General features: G+C 37.5%; 1 protein-coding gene across 1 annotated transcript in view; it reads right to left on the bottom strand.

Annotated features, from left to right (window-relative positions):
* The window catches only part of LOC139698032 (nephrin-like), a 663871-nt gene that overhangs the window by 5921 nt on the left and 638532 nt on the right, over window positions 1-19418 (bottom strand). Inside the window, 4 exon segments of the mRNA XM_071596891.1 lie at window positions 1949-2374; window positions 3611-3910; window positions 6530-6871; window positions 15430-15589. Of these exon segments, the coding sequence (XP_071452992.1) occupies window positions 1949-2374; window positions 3611-3910; window positions 6530-6871; window positions 15430-15589 (1228 nt within the window).

Here is a 19418-nt window from a genome sequence, read left to right on the forward strand (position 1 = left end):
AGCATCCTGACCTGTAAATATACAGCCCAAGAACACCCAGGTATTTCGTTTTCTTCATTTTAACTATTGGCATAAATTTATTATGAATCATTTCTTTTTTGTTTTGGATTTGGTTGGCCCTTCTATTCTGAACCTTAGTGATAGGTAAGTTGCTCATACTGAAAAAATCACGTTTCATCACCAGGTATGATGCTTGGCATGAAGTCTGACATCAATTTCGCCACTCTTTTCATACCCTGCAGTGCTCTACTCTGAAATGCTTTTATAAATTAGTCATTTGGTGCGGTACAAAGTTTGCAACAACCTTCTGTTTGCTCAAATTTTCAGCTAAAATTAATTGGAAAATAGATTCAGGAATACCAGCTAGCTCCTGGTAGCTGGCAAACATTAAATGATAACTTTGAAAGATTTCAGTCACTTTTGGAACATGATCTTCTATTTGAACTGTAACCGTGGATCAACTTCAAGGCTATCTATACCACCATGGGATCTTACCTACCACCAAAAACATTCTTAAAATTCATTACCATACACTGTTCAAATCAATTCAAGTGTTTCTTTGGCACTTTGCGTCAATTAAAAACAAAAGTAAATGTTGGCACAATGCATGATCATTTCTTAACCTTTAAAATACCAGCGGGCTGATCTATCAGCTAGGTGTTTTTTCACTCGCACTTTAACTGTTCTGTCGCAAAGCTTTTGTAGACAATGTTGGAGTATCTGTTATGCTTTTTTATTATTGCTGACAAATTTTCATGATGAAATTGAAATATATGTTCACATGTTGGTTATTTGAACATAAGGAGTTTTCTGCATTGTAACATATCTTCTTTTCCTGTGCAGCAGATGCTGAATCAAAATTATATATATGCTTACATTTTATTATACATCTCTGTATTACTTACAAACTCACCTTTGTATCACTATAAGGCCATATTTATAGCAAGCACTATTTACTCCATTCCTCTTGTTCTAAACAATTTTCTGATGGCACATGATAATTCATTTCAATGGAAATGAGAAATTTTATCTTTGCTCTGGTATTGGATTGTCCATATTAGCCCTTTTGGTGTTTCTTAGGAAAAACTAGCAGTGAAAATGATTACCCAATTATTCATCCTGTTGGACTTTGCAAAAAAAACAAAGAATAACTTCTTTATAGAGTTCTCAGTTTAAAGATTTGGATACATGAGAAGTAGTAGCTGATTCCCAGGAAGGTGTTTGGGGGGATATCCATGCTGATGAAATGTACGAGTAACTATTCAAAAAATAATGCCAAAAGCATTAAACCGATAATGTGAGCTAAGTTGTAGTCGGAGAAATTGATTATGACAAAATTATTGATGCAAAAATATGACTAATGAAAAATATTCTAATCTGAAAGTAAAAGTTTAGATAAAAAATTTTTTAATTAAATTTTTTTCTGAATTAATAGACAAGATAGTAACATCATTGAATTTTTCAATCATACCAGTAACTTCCAAAGAAACTGCAGGAGATGCCACAATAGTAACTTCTTTTAACGGAGTCATCCGCTAATGTGCATTTCAATGCAACAATTTCGAATCCCAGTCAAGGCGAATGATTTTTACACTCTGAAATTGTTGCATTGAAATACCTGCAACTATTTAAAGTGTATGCAAAATAAATTAGCTAAACAAATTCATACTAGGCTCTACATAAATTTTTAAGTGCAAACCTACAAATTCATCAAAACAGCCCTGGTGTTTTTCACATATGCCAGGGCAAAGAGGTTGGTACTAAAAGGGTAAACTAACTGAAAGCTAGAGCTAATGACTCCTATTCCATCACTAACCCTTAGTCCTCACATCAATTTTGGGACACAAATGCTTGAGTGGTGTCTGCCAAATTCCAATCATAAAAAATACAAAAATGATGTAAATTAAACAAATAAATTTATAAATTATAGCAAATACTGTCCACTCACCATGGTGCTTATCCACTAGTATATCAGGTGTTGGTGTTTCACTGTGTCCCCGCGTCATCTGGCCTCCTACCCACTCAGCTCTGCTTTCATCTGCCTTCAGTGTATATGACACCATCAGCCGACCCCTGCTTGTGTCCACTCTGGGCTGGTCCTGCTGCTGATGCTGCTGATGCTGCTGATGCTGTTGCTGCTCCTGCTGGTGCTGCTGCTGTGATGACATGGGTTGAGGGGGAGGTGCCTTGGGGTAGAGTAATGATGGGACTGATGCTTCACCATTGGGCAAACTGGGTGGATCAGAATTTCGACGGCGTCGGGCAGCCATGGCTGCCACCAAAGTCATTGAGGAGAGGGCAAGGAGTACACCAAGCAGGAGAGCAAGGAGGGGGAGGGCACCCATGGTGCCTGAGCCAGCAGCACTCACAGATTCTGGGAAGGAAATCAAGATAGGGCAATGCTGTTAGCTATAAGGTATAAACCAGTTGTAAATTCATTTGTATTGGAAGTCATTCAATCCATACTACGTTTTTGATCAATACTCAAGGAATAACTATTTTAAATTAGATATAGTACTTCCCTCCAATACACATTGCAACAGGTCTAATTGCACTGCTACCAAACTAATAAAAAGAAGAATACTCTAATATGTCATCTTAATTAATTTCCTCACTTCTTTTCAGATGATTTGATGTTCCCTAAGATGTCACTTGTTTATGATGAGGAAAATTTGAGCACCAGGGACTTTTCTGTAATATTTGAGGAAAAATTTAGAAGTTATTCATAATTTTTTCATTGTTGTGCATTAGGAAAAACTGATTAATGATATGCTTTTGGCAGAAATCAAAATGAGTTCATGCCAGAAATTCCTATTCTAAAGTGATTTATATGGACTAGTGAGATTTATCAGGAACCAAATGGTAATCATTTGTGTTTGATAAATTACGGACTTTCAAATACCCTCAGCCAAGCAAGAGATTCAGAGAATTAACAAGTGTTTAGTGATTGCACTTTTATTGATTTAAAAACTGTGAAAATATATAAGGATACTTGGAAGATAATCACTTTTTCATTTGTTATAGCACTGATTCAATTCCTAGGATCACTATATTATGCCAGCAAATGCTTTCACAGTCTCCTCTATCATGGAATGTCCTTGCCATGTACATCAGGAAGTAGTGTAGGCTGGTAGTAAATTTGGTAAATTGCAAATAGAAAAGGGTGGTATGGAGTGTGCGTAAGAACATTAAAATTGATCAAATAGCAACACTCTACAGGATTGCTATATGAGTGTTGGATTGCTATCACAAATGAGGGAATAAGGACATTCATTTTCCATCTGCCATATACACATATAAGTGGTAATGACAAAGAAGGGTTATTGACTACCCATACCTGTTTTGCTACTATATTGAGTGCTGTAAATGTACTTGAAACTCTCACAATTCACCCACCTAACATATTTGCTGTTACTATTGGCAAAACTTGAAACATTATTACAAGTTTCAAATTGAATTGTATGCCCAATATTGGATTACGATAACTTCACAGTTGAGTTATTTTTAGGACCATGCATATTCTAAAATTACTATAAAAATTGAAATTCGCTTAAGTGTATGGCACCCCTCTGAGTTTTCAGGGTCAAATGTGCCTGGAAGGGTGATTTACCAGTACGTTCTTCGGCATCCCATAGAGACACGTCCTCTAAGATGGTGGCCTCAGAGCGTCCCTTGGCATTGGCAGCATACAGGACAAGTCTGAGGGAGGAGCCAGGGGCGAGGTCCGTGAGTCTGAATAGGGGAGCATCGTGTCGAGTGGCATTGAGGCGGAGGCGTGTAGAGCGGGCATCGTATGCCTCGAGGAGGAAGGCCTGTGGGAGGCCACCATCAAAGCCGGGAGCGCATTCCACCTCTGCCCAGTCGGTGCTGCGGTTTCCCACTGTGCAGTTACTCAGTGGTGCTGGGCGACCTTCAAATATAGGCAGATAGGTAAATAGAAGCCCTCACATAGCAAATTTGGATGGTCTGGATAAGATAGAATTATTAATGACATGAATTGAATAAAGTTCACATTACTTATTTATTTTTCTTCATTATGGACTTTACTAGTTCATTTCATTTATAAAAAAGGAATTTCACAAATTGGCACTGGAAAATAAAAAGTTAATAAGACAATAGCTACAGTGATGGAAGGCGGGATACACTTTGAGATCAGCACTAGACCAAATGCAATTTTATGGCCATCATCCATCTGTGTGTGAACTCATTTCATGTAGACTTCAACCAGCATTCTGAAACCCAAATGGCAGTAGCAGCTTGGCCATTTCAGAGACAAAAGAACTGGTTATTACTGTGAGAGGCTATTGCTATAGCTCAAACTTTCTCAAATATGAGTGTCCTTCAATAGTGTTATTTTATTTTTGTGTTTGTTGTGCCGTCCAAAATGGTATATATATATATATATATATATATATATATATATATATATATATATATATATATATATATATAAAATATGGGTAGGGTTGCAGTAGTCCAGTGGGTAGAGTGTTGGACTGATGACTGGAGGGTCCCGGGTTCGATTCCCGGGCAAGGCACTCTGGGCACCTGCAGCTCCACCCAAGCTTAAATGATTTTTTGGGTACCATGTCTTCCTGTGACCACTGAAACCATAACCACAGGGAAAGAAACTGGCCCCCCTACCCTGATGTGTGAATTTTCACACCCTGTATAGGGCTTAGTACTAGGTGATCTCTACCATCACCTACTAAACTGACCTTTGGGTTGATTACTGTGTTTATGGTTTTTTTTATATTATATGGACAGGCATGGTAATGGCAAAACACCCAAAATATGTACTCACAACTCTGCTTATTTGAATATTTCTGGGGCACAACTATCTTTTTCAATGGAAAGAAGAATATAGAGCATTGGAGCATGGGCATGAGGGGAGGGCAGATTTTGCATTAGAGATTAGGAGAAAGGGGTTTATAAATAGCAATTTTAGGGGGAGGGGATTGTTGGAGGATGCCCCTCCCACTCCTAGTTGACTGGGCAAGTAGACAAAGTTCAAGGCCCAGGTTGGAGAATTCTCTTAGAATGGAAATGAATGCTGCCTTGATGGTTTTGAGCAGTAATGATGTTTCTGAGGGAGAAGGGAGAAGTAATTTAGCCGGAAAAATGGTAATTGAAGGAAACATTGTAGAGACAGTAGGACGGGAGAGAATTGGTAAGTGATGAAGAGAGGGGAGTGGTGAAGATGGAATATATTTGTATTCTATATTTGGGTCAAGTGCAAGGTGTCAGAGTGGATTTGTGGGTAGCGGAGGATTTAGATGAGGGTTTAGTGGATTTCAATGTGTCAGATAGATTGATAGGTCATTTAAAAGTGATGAAGTGGCATTTTGGTAATTGCTAGCTGTTATTTTGTGGTCAGTCAGAATGGGGAAAAGGTATTTGAGGATATGCTTGAAGGACTGAATTTCAGGGAAGTAGGTTGTGCAGGTGCAGATGGTGTGTGAGTTATAATGGAGTTGGTATAAACCAATCAAAAATTCCAGAACTCTGCCCAGATAAAGCCCACTAATAAACAGCAGCACCTTTATTAAACCAGCTGCTACCCATCACACACGAAACTCTTTCTTTCGTAGTCTCCATCTGCGGTCACCAAGTCTGTAACAAACCCAAATCCATTGATACATGTTTCGCCAATTTACACAACTCTCTCCTTAACCGCTGATACCCAAAATCCCTTTTAGATGTGAACACTCCCGATTCTTTCCAAAACAATAACTCGCGCACCCATTCCATCTGCGCAAATTAATTTCCATGAGTTCAGTCCATTAAATATATCCTCAATGACCTTTTCTCCATTCCGACTCACCACACCTCAATTCCCCTCGGTTATTTTTATTCAGTCGGCCAATCTATCTGACATATTTTAATCCACTAAACCCTTATCTAAATCCTTCACTACCCACAAATCCATACCGTCACCTTTCAGTTCAAATTCTCTCCCTTCACTTCTCACCAATTTTCTGCCATCACAATCCACGCCCTACCCTATAGTAATATAATTTAGCAACTAAAACGCATGCTCTGTTCTTCCTCCTACGTTGTCAAAGTATCACTACCTTCAAAATCTGCAAAAAAAACACTACACCGCTTGCAGTCCTTCTTTAATGACTATTTTAACGTTATGTAACTAAGGTACTCCTCGATTCGTATCTAGCGGTATCACCCTGATTTGAACGCAGGATCTCCAGCAAAAGCCGCAGCCACCCCGATTTCAAACCTACGAGAATATATTGAAACCCCAGACAAGACTTTACCAATATTATCAACGAAATAATGAAGAAGACACCTCTTCCATGGAGATATTTTTTCTACTTGTACCGAGTGGAATGGCATCCACTGTTTTCAAACTATTTTGCACACACCTATGTGCTTCTCGAACCAAATGCTATGTGCTACGAAATTTGACGACAATACCCTTATCTTTTGCTCGCGATTTGCAAATTCAGAAGTTACGCAGAGGATGCCCGAGGTTCTTAGGTCATTTCGATTAATCGTTTACCCAGTATATTACCTGCTGGAACCACTTGAAAGAGGCAGGGGGCGGCCTGTCTGCCGATGGAATTGGCGCCAAGGCAGGAGAGCGTGCCGTAGTCGTGGTCCGTCCTCGGGGTGTAGGCCAAGACACTGACGGTGCCATTGGAGGCGTGCCTCCCCGAGGGCACTTCGAAGCCCTCGCCCGAGTTGCTGAACTGCCACACGAAGGCCACGTCGGACGGGTCGGCTGCCACCTCACACTTGACGTTCAACTTCTCCTCCAGCGACGCCCCTACCACCATGACGCCCATGTCGACGCTGCCTCCCCAAGGGGGAGGGCCGAATCCACCAGGTCCTCCCGTGGCACACACCGGGGCGACTGCGAGAGGGGGAGACAAAGGGATGGCTAGATTGGCAATCACAACTATTTACAATTATTCTTTGGTTGATTACTGCTTAGGTCCGTTTTGCATGGACAGATTGAACACGCTAACATTTCTTAGCCTCGCATAACAAGGCACAATCTGATATCTCACATTACGATAAACTGTTATTCAATTCCGTATTCATTCTATCTGCCTTTATTCCGTCCCTTTCCTACCCCTTCCTCACTTACCCAACGTCCTTCCCTCTTTCACAGTCTTCAAAAAATCATCGCCAATCAAAATGCCCTGTATCCATCTTTCCTGGCTGCTTTGGATTTCTCCCAGCAACCCTCTCTTTCACTAAAATGAATATTAATTCTTCAATTGTAATCCTTTCCGCCCATTTAATCTTTTTCATCCTTCTCCACCCCCATTTATCAAAAGGCTCAAATCTAACATCTGGCTTCGACCGTAAATAGCTACAGTCCACATTCCATTAAGTTTTAACGTCTCTTCATAAATACCTTGCTTAACGCCTCTTTCATCAAGTCCTTCCTTGTGAAAACTTCTTTGCCCAATGCAATTCTTGTGCCCTAACCACTTTGACCACCTTGGGCCATAACATTTCCAAATAGGTAAGTTGTGTCGCCTGATTTATTTTTTGATATCCTACGATGTACATCTAAAAATAGCCTTCAATAAATTTTGGTGCATATTTTCAATATGAATAAGATAAAATGCGTGCGATTATAGAAGAAAGGGTAAAATACAAGTGGTAAAATTGATGTAGCTGCGCTTCACAGACGATATGGTAGGTATATCAGGAAATAAGAACGAAATGGATAGGGTGTTCACAATTATATATAGGGTATTCTCAGTGTATATTATGAAAGTAAAGAAACCAAAACAAAGTGATAGTGATCACATAAGACGAACACGGAGGGAGAAGAATAAGAATATTAGTACAAGAAATAGCAAATGTTTCGGGATATACATGTTTAACCAACAGAATTACGAAAGATCTGTGGAGAGCATAGGACATTAAAAGTTAAATCCAAAAAGCTAAAAATACATTCTATAAAAAGAAACACTAGTTTAAGATTAAGAAAGAAATTCTTGCTTAGTATACCCTAAGCGGGATAAGAAAATAAGACCTTTAGATTGCCAAATCAGGTAGAAACCCTACCTTCGTGCTCTGTAGTCAGAATCAGTCAATTGATTTAATCCATACTCCAGGCCAGTGGAATGAGTCTTTATCCAAATATATAAAGTTATCTAAATGTTATTTAAATTTTGAAAAAAAATGCTTTGAGGATAAATGGGGTGTCAATGTGAGGCTTCAATATTTTATGACCGCGGGTCATATACCTGCGAGAAGAGAAGTCGGAACTGGCCGAAAAACGTGCGGTTTATAATTGAACTCTGCACCCTAAAGCATAGGGAAAATTATAATTATGAAAAGTAATAATAAAATAAACACCCATTTGAGGATTTATTACCTGAAGAGGCCTATTTGGTTGACGAAAACGCCTAATGCCACATTTTTTGGACATTCCTTTTCTATATACAAGTATTCTGTGTTTTGCTCAGTGCATCTTGTGTTTTTTCTCTGCATGATCGACTGACCACTTCTATGGGAGTAATTCCCCATAAATCCTGAATGTGCGTGTGCTTGGAACTCTCCAACGGCCACTGCGATGAACAAACTCAAGTGAGAGAGCAATCGTGTTTTTGTGAAGTTTTACTTTGCTTTTTACATCTTAATTTTTTATGTTGCTGCGTCTCTGCCTGAAGAGTTCTTCTCCATAATCTCCGAGTATGTATATTTCAATAGGACTCTCGAGGATCACTGCCCAGTACAAGGATGGGAGAGTAATTGCACCTTAGTTTTAGGTGTATGTCATTTGTAATACCTCATGCCCCCCTATATCTTCGTTCCCCCTAAAGAGTACGGCCTCAAACAATTACAATTCCATCCTAAAATTTCAGGTCAAAAGGTCAAGTATACCCATGTCAAAGGAAAAAGTTCCAGAAGGAAATATAATAAGTAGCGTAGAAGTTCTCCTATTCCTCCTCGTCAATGCTTTTTGCCAAGTTTTTTCGATATTACACATACATTTCCATCTGCTTTTGATGACCGATATTTTTTGCTGTCTGTATTCCCAGAGATTTGCCTTTGGTTGCCACAGACTATTCAAGGGAACAAACCATAAGGTTCTATGCTACATCCAGCCGAACCCTCGACTTTGGTCTTTTGACCAATGGAAAGAGAAAAACACTTTTTAAGCCGTCACGACGGTCTTTTATGTAACACGCTTGATAAACCCAAGTGACTGGATCCTAAGTTGAACATGCGTCATGCATCCAAAATATATGTATCTCATCGTATATTCTTTTCCATCACAACGACTTTAACCATTTAATGGATTACTTGTGAGAAATTATCATAAATTAAAACCACATGAGGGAAACTGGCGCTGATATTTACGATCTAAATTTGAAAGTTTGGCTCTACATAAACAGGCCTGAAAATATCTCTGTTTATCGTGTACGAAATGCGCTCTCCATTCTCATAAAATGGATGTACAAAGTATCATCATGAAGCTCAAATCGCCAAATACAAAACTAGTTGTAGGGTTTTGGTAGGAGATGACATAACTTGATGCACATACACGTTAACACTTTTTATGGGTTCGAATGAATCATGGATCTTGCCCAAAACCCTTTGGATGAAATACAGGCTCTTAGTGAGTAAACTGTGTAAAACTTATTATGATCGACAGCAAAATATATATTTTTAACTATTTTAAAATTAAACAATTATTTTGTGTTCATTATATTTTTATTGTTGGTATATTAATTTACTAAAAGTACTTAAATGTGCTTCGTATTGTTTTACTCACTGAATATATCAAGAAGCATGCTAAATTTAACACGTTTTAATGCACCTACAAACGTATAAACATGTTAAAGAGACCGAAAAGCCTATTATATTTATTATTTGTATTTTAAATTAAAAACGTTTTTTGATTGCAAAAATAATTTTTATCTGAATAATTTCCTGGTTGGCCCATGGTTTTCAATGCATCTCTGAAATAAAACGTAAATATAATGACGTGAGTGTTAATCAACGAAAAACATAGGGTTTATTTATTGCTGTTGTTCAAGAGTCCCTCCACCTGAGTATAATTTTTAACTCTGAATCTGTCGTATCGGGAGGCGAAAAATATTCTCAATTAAGAAATTGCAGTGCTGGGACGAAATTCTCTCTATAATTCTCCTTACAACGCAGGCACGTCTTTTGAGAACGAGCGTGACGTGTATCCCGAATCGTATGCAAAGAGATGATGTAAGATGTGCAAAGAAGGGAAGGGCTGAATAGTCTCGAGTGCGGATAATGAAGACGGTATTAAACAAAAGCATTTCTTAAGAGCTATTCTTATTGTTGAGTGCCGGGAGGATAGTGCTCGGGCTGAGCGAGTTGATCTAATAATAAGAGGAGTTCTCCGGAGAAGCTCCGTAGCTTTCATCTCATCCAGCCGTTTTTACTGCTGAATGGAATAAGAGTTCGGAATTTTATAGTGGAGACGTGCATTCGACTCTGCAATGGAGCAGATAGCGGGATCTTTTTATCCGGCAATTTTTCTAGTTCAAAAAATGCTGTCGGTCACATTTAACTGCTTTTGGAATCGTAATATCGATCGTCCAAATGTTTTTAGAACTTAAAGTCCCGTTTAAGCCCCAGGAATTTCTCATTTTAATAGACTTAAGAAGGAGCTGAGGAAATTTTATAACTGTGGCGCTCAAGTTACGTCGCACGATATCAAATGAAGTCACCATAATGGCTCCTTTTACCAGGTTACGAGTTGGGAGTAGACGCGTGAAACCGTTCAGTCTAGTTTGGATTAGAAAGAATAAAATCTTCCAGAGTCAAGATTTGAAGCGATAGTACCTAGATATATGATATGTTGACTTATTTTCTATCTAGACAGTAAGTGTAATGAAAAAGGAAGTCTTATTGACCTTGATCGACAGCTAAAATGTTTAGCTCGATTGGGTTCATGTCATAATTAAACAGAAGGTACAAGCCAACGTATGAATATATAATTGCCGAAGGTTATTAACTCTTTCACCGAGCACGAAGACTTTTTCTTGCTAAAATTCGACACATGTTTGCCTGCACTTAATCGATATACTTTTCATAAACATAAAGTATTGAATACAAAAATTAGAATGATGAAGTGAAAGAATATAAATAGAAAACTGGAGAACGTATAAAGTAAATTCATTCTTGAAAAAATAGGAAATCTTTACAGTGATATTTGAAAGGTCGATGTGTTATTATTTGAACCATGTTACGTCCATCAAAAAGGAGATAGAATTACAGTTTATGTATTTTTACAATATTAAATATTTAAAATTAATTCCGAAAGTGCTGAATGAGTCTGGTCTGAACACACGTATTTGTATTATTTTACCTATTCCATCTAAATTCAACCGTAATTTTGATGAAATAAGATATGGCTGAGCTGCCTTACAAAAACGGTGTAATATTAAAGACTTCCATGAACAACTACGCTAATATTTTCGAATGACACTACATACGACAAAGATTCAAGTTATGAACATCATAAATCATATTAAATAAGGGGAAAAAAGCGGATACCAATTGACACCATCAAAATATAATGATTTTTTTCACATTATTGTTTCGAGACAAAAAAAAATATTACGAGCAAAATTATTCTATGAACTTATTCGAACGCTTAGGTATTTTTGAAAATCTGATATTAGTCTATGTCCATAGTAACCACCTATTCTATTTAAAATTTACGGCAATGAAATTAACACGGCTGTGCATACAATTTACATCCAACACCGATTTTACAAATGCTGATAAGATGATGAAAGAAAGGGCGTTTTTGGAGCAGTCGTTAATGGATAATGGACTCGTATTAGATAAAAAAATAAAGAATATTGCCGATGGAAGTTAACACAAACAATTAATAGCTTGTAATTACAATTGTCGAAAGCCATAAAATATATATAATTTTACACATTAGAAGTAAGACTAAGACAGGCGAATTAATGTTAAAATATTTCATTGATAATAAAATATTAGATTATAACCTTTGCCCAAAAGACTCGATGACAAAATTTTGCATCAGATATATCTGATGCAAAATTTTGTCATCGAGTGAAGTGGTGTTCATTCCAATATAATTCTTTAGATAGACGCTTTGGCTTATATTTTAAATATTTGAAAATACGTCAAATGAAACGTAGTTAAAAACAGAAAAATATCTAAAGTTATATTTACATTCAGCGACACTGAAAACACCCATGAAGGAAATTTTAACAGCCTGATAACTTTTCATATGTCCAACATTGTCCATAATATTAAACCCAACATTTTTACGCACTTATTTCATATTCTTGCCGTGTGATTTGCAATTAAAGTTCTAAAGACCAAACTTTTTCTGGGTTATTGGTTCATCTGAGGTTTTGGGCAGCTCTAATGGATTTGGATCCTGATAAGAAGCGGCAAAAATATTGAGGAGAGATGAATCATGATGATGATGAATGATGCTGAATGACGTAATGATGAATCATGCATAAGTGAATGAATCAGGACTGAAAAATGAATCAAAATTGGAGTTCAGCTAGGAGAGAGCCATTATCTTAGTGGAAGCTAGAATACTGTTTTTCTTAGTTACTATTGCTGAATTATTTTCAGAAAGAAATATGACCGTCAAGATTTTCATGCCCACGTACACACAGCGTCGAGACTAATTAGCATAGGTCTGTGTAACGCAATATGCCTTTTCCTCATTACCCACATAGTCTGTGATTACTTAAGATAGCTAAAATAGAAATTCAAACACTTAACTTCTTTCAATAACGAAAATGCCATCTAATCGAGAATCAGTTGCTAAAACAAAGAAAATACTAATTTCCACAAGAAAGGATAATTTCTTTGCCTTTATCCATGGAGTGTTTTATAAAAATATACTACCACCAAATAAATTAATAATGCGGTGGGAGCTGCGCTTTACTTTCTTCATAGCTGAGAAAATTCTCACTGGAATGATACATTTAATTACAAATAATAACTACCAATTGAAATAAACTAAAATATTTTAGACCAAGAAAATTAAATTTCATTTTCCTACCAATTATATTATGGATTTAGTAGGATCTCTTCATGGATATCGACGACGCTATATTTCCGAATGATTTCATGATTTTTCTCGTAATTTTCATTCTGCCCAGGGAAAGAAGTGCAATTCGTGAATGATTTTTTTATAGTGTTCCTCTTGGACTTGTTTTTGTTTGTTTTGGAAGGAATAAATTTTTTACTGGCGAATATTTTACATTATTTTTTAAGAATCGCTGAAATTTACGCTTAATTATTGAATGCGCACTTTTATATTATTTAAATTGGATAAACTCCCCGGACTTGTGATATTAGTTACAAATAAAGTAATTACTTATTTCCGCAAAAATCATTCAAACGCATTTTAAATGAGTGAAAATTTTGGATTTTATCGCGGAAAAGAGAATATTTTGCAATAGCTATCAGCTGAATCCATTCATTCCTAAGGTGGCGAATTTTAAGTTTTCCCAAGAGGTAAGAGTGCTGGTGAATATCTGCATACTGGAAAAACAAAGTGTAGGAGCAGTGGAGACATAATCCTGTATTACTGATTGTAATGAGAGTAATTTTTTCATCGAGTATATTTGTTTGATGACCTGCATCACAGTAATTTTATATATTGAATTGATATTTAGGTGATGATGAAATCATACCTGAAGATATAACTTAATCGATCAACATTTTAACGGTATACTATTCTTTGCAACTAACGTGAAAAGAGGTTTGTGTTGAAATTTGATTTAGACTATTTGATTCCCTGGGGAGAGAAAAAACATTTCCATCTAAATTAAAGGAAATATAATGAAGACACTGCTAAATTTCATGCAAGAATGCATAGATACTGATATAAACATCCCTAAATTCTGACGTACTACTATGTCTCACAAAGAAGTCGAATTTTTAAAACTTGAAAGGCAAATTTTAAACAGAGTTATATACTGTTTATATAATCGAGGTTTCTAGCGTAATGCCCCAGCGGAATGTTCACCTTTTCCGAATTTTTAGTGGACTCCCGGTTTTTACGAGGAAGTCTCACCTTTTTTCGAAGAGTGAATTGCATACGTAATTCACTCGTATACTCCGCGCGACTTTTTTTATTAAAACCCCGCCAAGAAAATGGGTTACCATACTTAACATGCAAGAGTTGCGTATCATTGTCGCCTATTCTCCGAAAATGTCGCATCAATAAACAAACAACTTGACAACTACTCGTGTTTTCTGCCCACGTGTAAGTTAAACAGGCCTAACGTTTGCCACGACTGTTAGAGAAACTGTCCCTTCATCTACTCTACCCTCAAGGTTTTACTCTTCTTAAACAGCTTCCTTTTAACGGCATTAAGTCTTTTCTCCAATGCGATTTAACAGCCAAACTTAACATTTTTAAACTGAATATACATCTCAAACTCTAACCAATCTTCCGTTTAGTAGTTTGTTCATCTCGTAAATTACGGCTCTGTAGTGAATGCCCTTCTTTGTACCAACTCCTGGGTCTAATTCTTCGTCCCACAAATTGCTAACATGTCGTCATCGATGGCTTTTCATCTAGAAGTAGTATTTGAGCCAAAACTGGCTGTCAGATTTACTTTTCAGCATTTAAAAAAAATATTTTTGCACATTTTAAAAAGTTTCCAGTCCAAACTTACTTTAACCACACGTTTTATCAGTATTTCTAGCAAATCGTTTTGCATATTAACGCCTTTTTCTTGTTTTGTTTGTTTTTACTTATACTATGTACAAAAATATTATTATCTGTTAATCCATGGGTTATCAGAGGACTACGACAGTAAACGAATAATCCATCGACAACATTGTCGTTTTCATCTGCTCCGAATTTTCGGTCCCCTTCAAACTCCAAAATTTAAGTCCTCATTCCCCGTGCACTTAGCACACTCCCTCTTCTGAGAATACAAAGCATTTTTCGTAAAAGTCTTTGGTGTTCCCCTTTCTCCAACGGCTTCTCCATCCATTTTTTTCTGCTTCAAACTTTCTCCACTTACCTCCTCTCCTCCATCACAAACATTTATTCACTTGCCGCCGTATTAAGAATAATCCCATGGAAAGAAACATTTATATATTTTATATTTAATTTTTTCATCAAATAAATTTTCGATGACCTCCAACACAGTAATTATATGTTGCATTACATTTCACGAGTTCCTAAAACCATAACAGAAGACAAACATATATTGATCACTCACATTTTCAACATATTATTTGTAATTCCTCCCAAAAGTAAATGCTTGGGAGTAAAGTAAACGTTGATAAAGATATGAAACTTCTATGATATTACCCGAGGAACATGAGCAAATGATTCATTAGGTGTTAGAGAGGGAAGAAGGAAAGGGAAAAATACGACCAAGAGTAATCTTTTCAGCTTATTAAGTAGTATCTTTGCAAGTTATTTAAAGCACTTACACTGTACTCTGAGACGGACTTGGTCACTCATAGAGTCCCCCTCGGAGTTAGAAGCGGCGCAGCGGTAGTCTCCAGCTTGCCGTCGTCTCACTCGCTGCAGCACGAGGCTCGTGCCACTCATTATGACACCGGCGCTCGTGTTTTGCACCAACAGGCTTCCCTATAAAAACCACAAAAGTACATGTAAATGCATAATGTTCGATGCAGAAAAATTACCTTAAGAAAGATAAAGGGTATCTTTTGTGACAAAATCTATGGAAAACATTGGGGCATTTTGTAGATTTCAAATTTTGGAATGATCGTATAAAATAATGCGGTTTTTTACAAACGCTACGCTCAAAATCGCATGCTGACTTTCCATAGCAAAACTTAGAGTTTATATCCTTATGGTGTCCAATTTTTCAGTGTCACCAACTATTTTGATAATTTCCTGGGAGAGAACTTCATGGGTGTAGAAGAAAGACTCCCACATGGAGTTAAACCATATGGAGACCTTGGGGTCTTAAGAAACAAGAAAAAGACTAAACAGTGCCAAACCAAACCTCCTCAGCTCAACATAATCTTACCTATCGCCTACCTATCCTATCCATCTCTAAGGCCAAATATGCCTTAAGCGTCATCCACCTCACTGATAACAAGTACTAATTGAAAAAAATATACTTATGTTAGTCCATTAGTCATATTTTTGAAGCGCAAAAAATGGGGATAAAACAGTTGTATTAGTGATTAAAATGGCGCAGAGATTAAAGAATGTACCTGTTTGTGTTGCTCATTTCTGTATTTAAAGTATATTTTTTGAAGTATTTACTTTGTCAGTGAGTAGTGTACAGGATCAACCTACTTGTTCAACTAAACTATTTTCTAGCACAGCTCAGCGATGGAAGCTCCAATTATGTTGACTATTCCTGCTATCTCTGGAGGCAATGAAAACAATCAGGATACAGTTTACATTTTAATTCAATGGGAAGTTTCTCCGGTAATATTGGTAGCAAATCCAGACAGAACCGTCGACCTTCGCATGAAGGACATATACGGGTACACTTTTAGGAAGTCTTTTGCACCTTTCTACGCTCTTTGAGTTTTGATATTTTAGCAAAAATTTGACTGCAGGTCGAAGATGCCAAGGCATGCTAAATCCTTTGACTCTGATAAATGAACGCACTTTGCAGCTTCCACATAAATATTAATTTACCACGACCATGGTTTCGCTGCAAGGCACCATTTTCAGGTGACCAGTGGCAATGCAGGACAAGTATATATATATATATATATATATATATATATCAATCACCGGACGAGGCAGAAGGGGGGGGGGCTGAGGGATGGGTAGGGTGGGGTAGGGGAAGCTGAAGTGAGATAAGGAGGGGTGATAGCGGGGAGTGTTGTGTGATGGGTGTGTCAGTAGGTGGGAAATGGGAATTGTTCGGGGATGACTGTTGATGAAGTTGGATAGGCCAGAATTTGAAAAGAACTTATTCTCATCAAAGCATCCCTTGTCTCAGAGCATACTCCATTGGTACCACTACGTAGACGACGTGTTTTGTGTGTAGTCCGGTACTTCAAAACAACTGAAGACCTTTCTAACAGTACTAAATTCACAAGGCGTGAATATTTTAATTTTCGATGGAAATAGAGAACTAAGGGACACTAAATTTTCTCGATCTAGAAGTTAAAACTCACAATCAGAGATTTGATTTCGCGATTTAAAGGAAGCAGTGCTACTCCAACGTCATTATCCATGAACGCTCTATGCATGATTTCCGCCTGAAAACAGCGGCCCTCCACTCAATAGCGCACCGACTGTGCTACATCCCAATGTCAAAAACCAACAACCAAAAAAAAAGATCCTTATGATCAAATAAATAGCGGCCAACAAATTTACTTTTGGACTGGACCTTTGACTATGGACACTTCCCATGGACTAGAAATGTGAAATGTACCTGTACATTTACATAGAGCGAATTCAGCGCCGACTAGACTGAAATGCTAGTTACTTCGTGATAGTTGATAGAATGACCGCGAAATTCCAAACGAAATTTTACTTTCATATTTTTAAACAAATATTAAAAGAAAAGTTAGGATTGAAATAAGAGAATTATTGTGAAGAAAATAGGGAGTCAATATTAACCTACGTTCTACTAATGGATCTAAGGGAACAGGTGCCTTTATGTCGCTTGTGATGATTAGCAAATAAATCTAAGAGTAAGATCTAAGGAAAGTGATCTTTAATGATGCCAAACCTCTATCATGGAAGAAGAAATGCCATAGGAAATTAACTAATACACTGTATATCCATGAATTGATTGACACTAAAGTTTGAATCATCTAAGGCTAAAGCTATGAAGCTTTTGACACATCAACGATTAAAGACCCCTGACCATGTGTAATGGGTTGTACGTGTTTTTACAGACTCAAGGAAAATTAATTCCATAATTTAAGGTAAAGTTTACCATCTATTTAAAAAGTATTAACAAGTAATCTTGAGTATCTTGGCAAGAATCACTTGCATATATCCTCAGTAATCTTTGTGACTTGTTTCATATTTGCAATTTTGTTCAAATCGTTTTGTTACGCACTCGTGGGACCATTTGAGCAAGAAAGAAATGCAAAGGTAAAAAAAAAAATCAATACAAATCGAATCATGATGATGTTCCTTTGATTTTTTCTACCCTTTTTTCCCCGGAGTCGAACCTTCGAACCCTGATAGAGATGGTCTCCTTTTACCATCTCAACTTTTCCCTTACTCGGGGAGACTTTGGAGAACACGGAGGGAAAAAGTTTTGGCGGAAAAGTGGAGTCACACTTATTTTATTTCGCAAGGTCGTAGGTATCTCTCCACTTGACACCCCCACCCCTATCCCACGCCTCGGCTACCCTTTTTTTTCGATTCCCCAACTCTCTTCTCACCGCCGCCACATCTCCGCAATGCTTTCTAGTGCCGCTAATCCCCCACAACGCGCCAGAAAAGCCCCTCCCCCCTCAAACCCCAATTCTCCTGAACCCCTCCCGCCGAACCTCTTCCCGCTCCACACCATGCCCGCTCCTCACTTTGGAAGCCGCGGCTTGGAATCAAAACAAAGAGGCCGTGCATAATCCGATGGGTTTACAGCTCTTTCATAATGCATCGGTTTAAGGAGGAGCCAGCGACGCCGCGTTGCTGGATGCATTAGCCTCAAAACAAGGAAGATGGGAGGGGTGAGGGTGGGAGTGGGGGGATAGGGGCATGTTTGAGGGGCTGCGAACGAAGGCGAGACGGGGATAGAGAGGGGGCGGGCAGGAGGCTTACTGCCATCAAAAACTTCTGGGTGCTTCGTCTTTCCACCGCAAGTAGACGAGAAAAGTGACTTGTACATTTATTACTACGGGTGCTCCGCAGAAATCGGTTTGTTTTCCTGCGCAAGCGAAATTTCCCTGTGGGAATCCTGGCAAAATTCGAGGAGCCATGACAATTTCTGGGAAGGTGATGTAAAACAAGAATTTATTCAGGTTCCTTTGCCAAGCATCTTTTTCAAAACGCTTGAGACTGTTATGAATATATAATGGCTTTTGCAATGATTTTAATGGTTATTTTATGCTTGGTTTTTGACGCCAATGTATGTGGTTGAGAAGTGTATAAAAAGGAATGCTGTATAGTAGATATTATTTTATTCCTGAGTCACCTTTATTTTATCAAAACTCGACATCTTGGAGTATTCCAAATTGTGTTTTGCAATTTTCTCGATAAGAAAATTAACTTAAGAATGAAAAGAGAATATTGGATTTCTAAAAAAAATATCAATTTATTAATTAGGTATTCTTTGTAAATATATCAAAACATAATACTTTTTAAAAAAAAGACAGAAGCATTTAATATTCTTCAAATTTGATGCCTATTAATTGTAATACCCGCCGGTTTTCTTTGGATATTTCAATTACATTGTGAAAACATTATTGTCGGATATTTTATGAAATCCTATTAAATATGAACAAGACGCCGCAATGCGAATGTA

This window comes from Hetaerina americana, unplaced genomic scaffold (genome assembly GCF_022747635.1).
Source record: "Hetaerina americana unplaced genomic scaffold, ioHetAmer1.1.p SCAF_8, whole genome shotgun sequence".
Classification (NCBI taxonomy): Eukaryota; Metazoa; Arthropoda; class Insecta; order Odonata; family Calopterygidae; genus Hetaerina; species Hetaerina americana.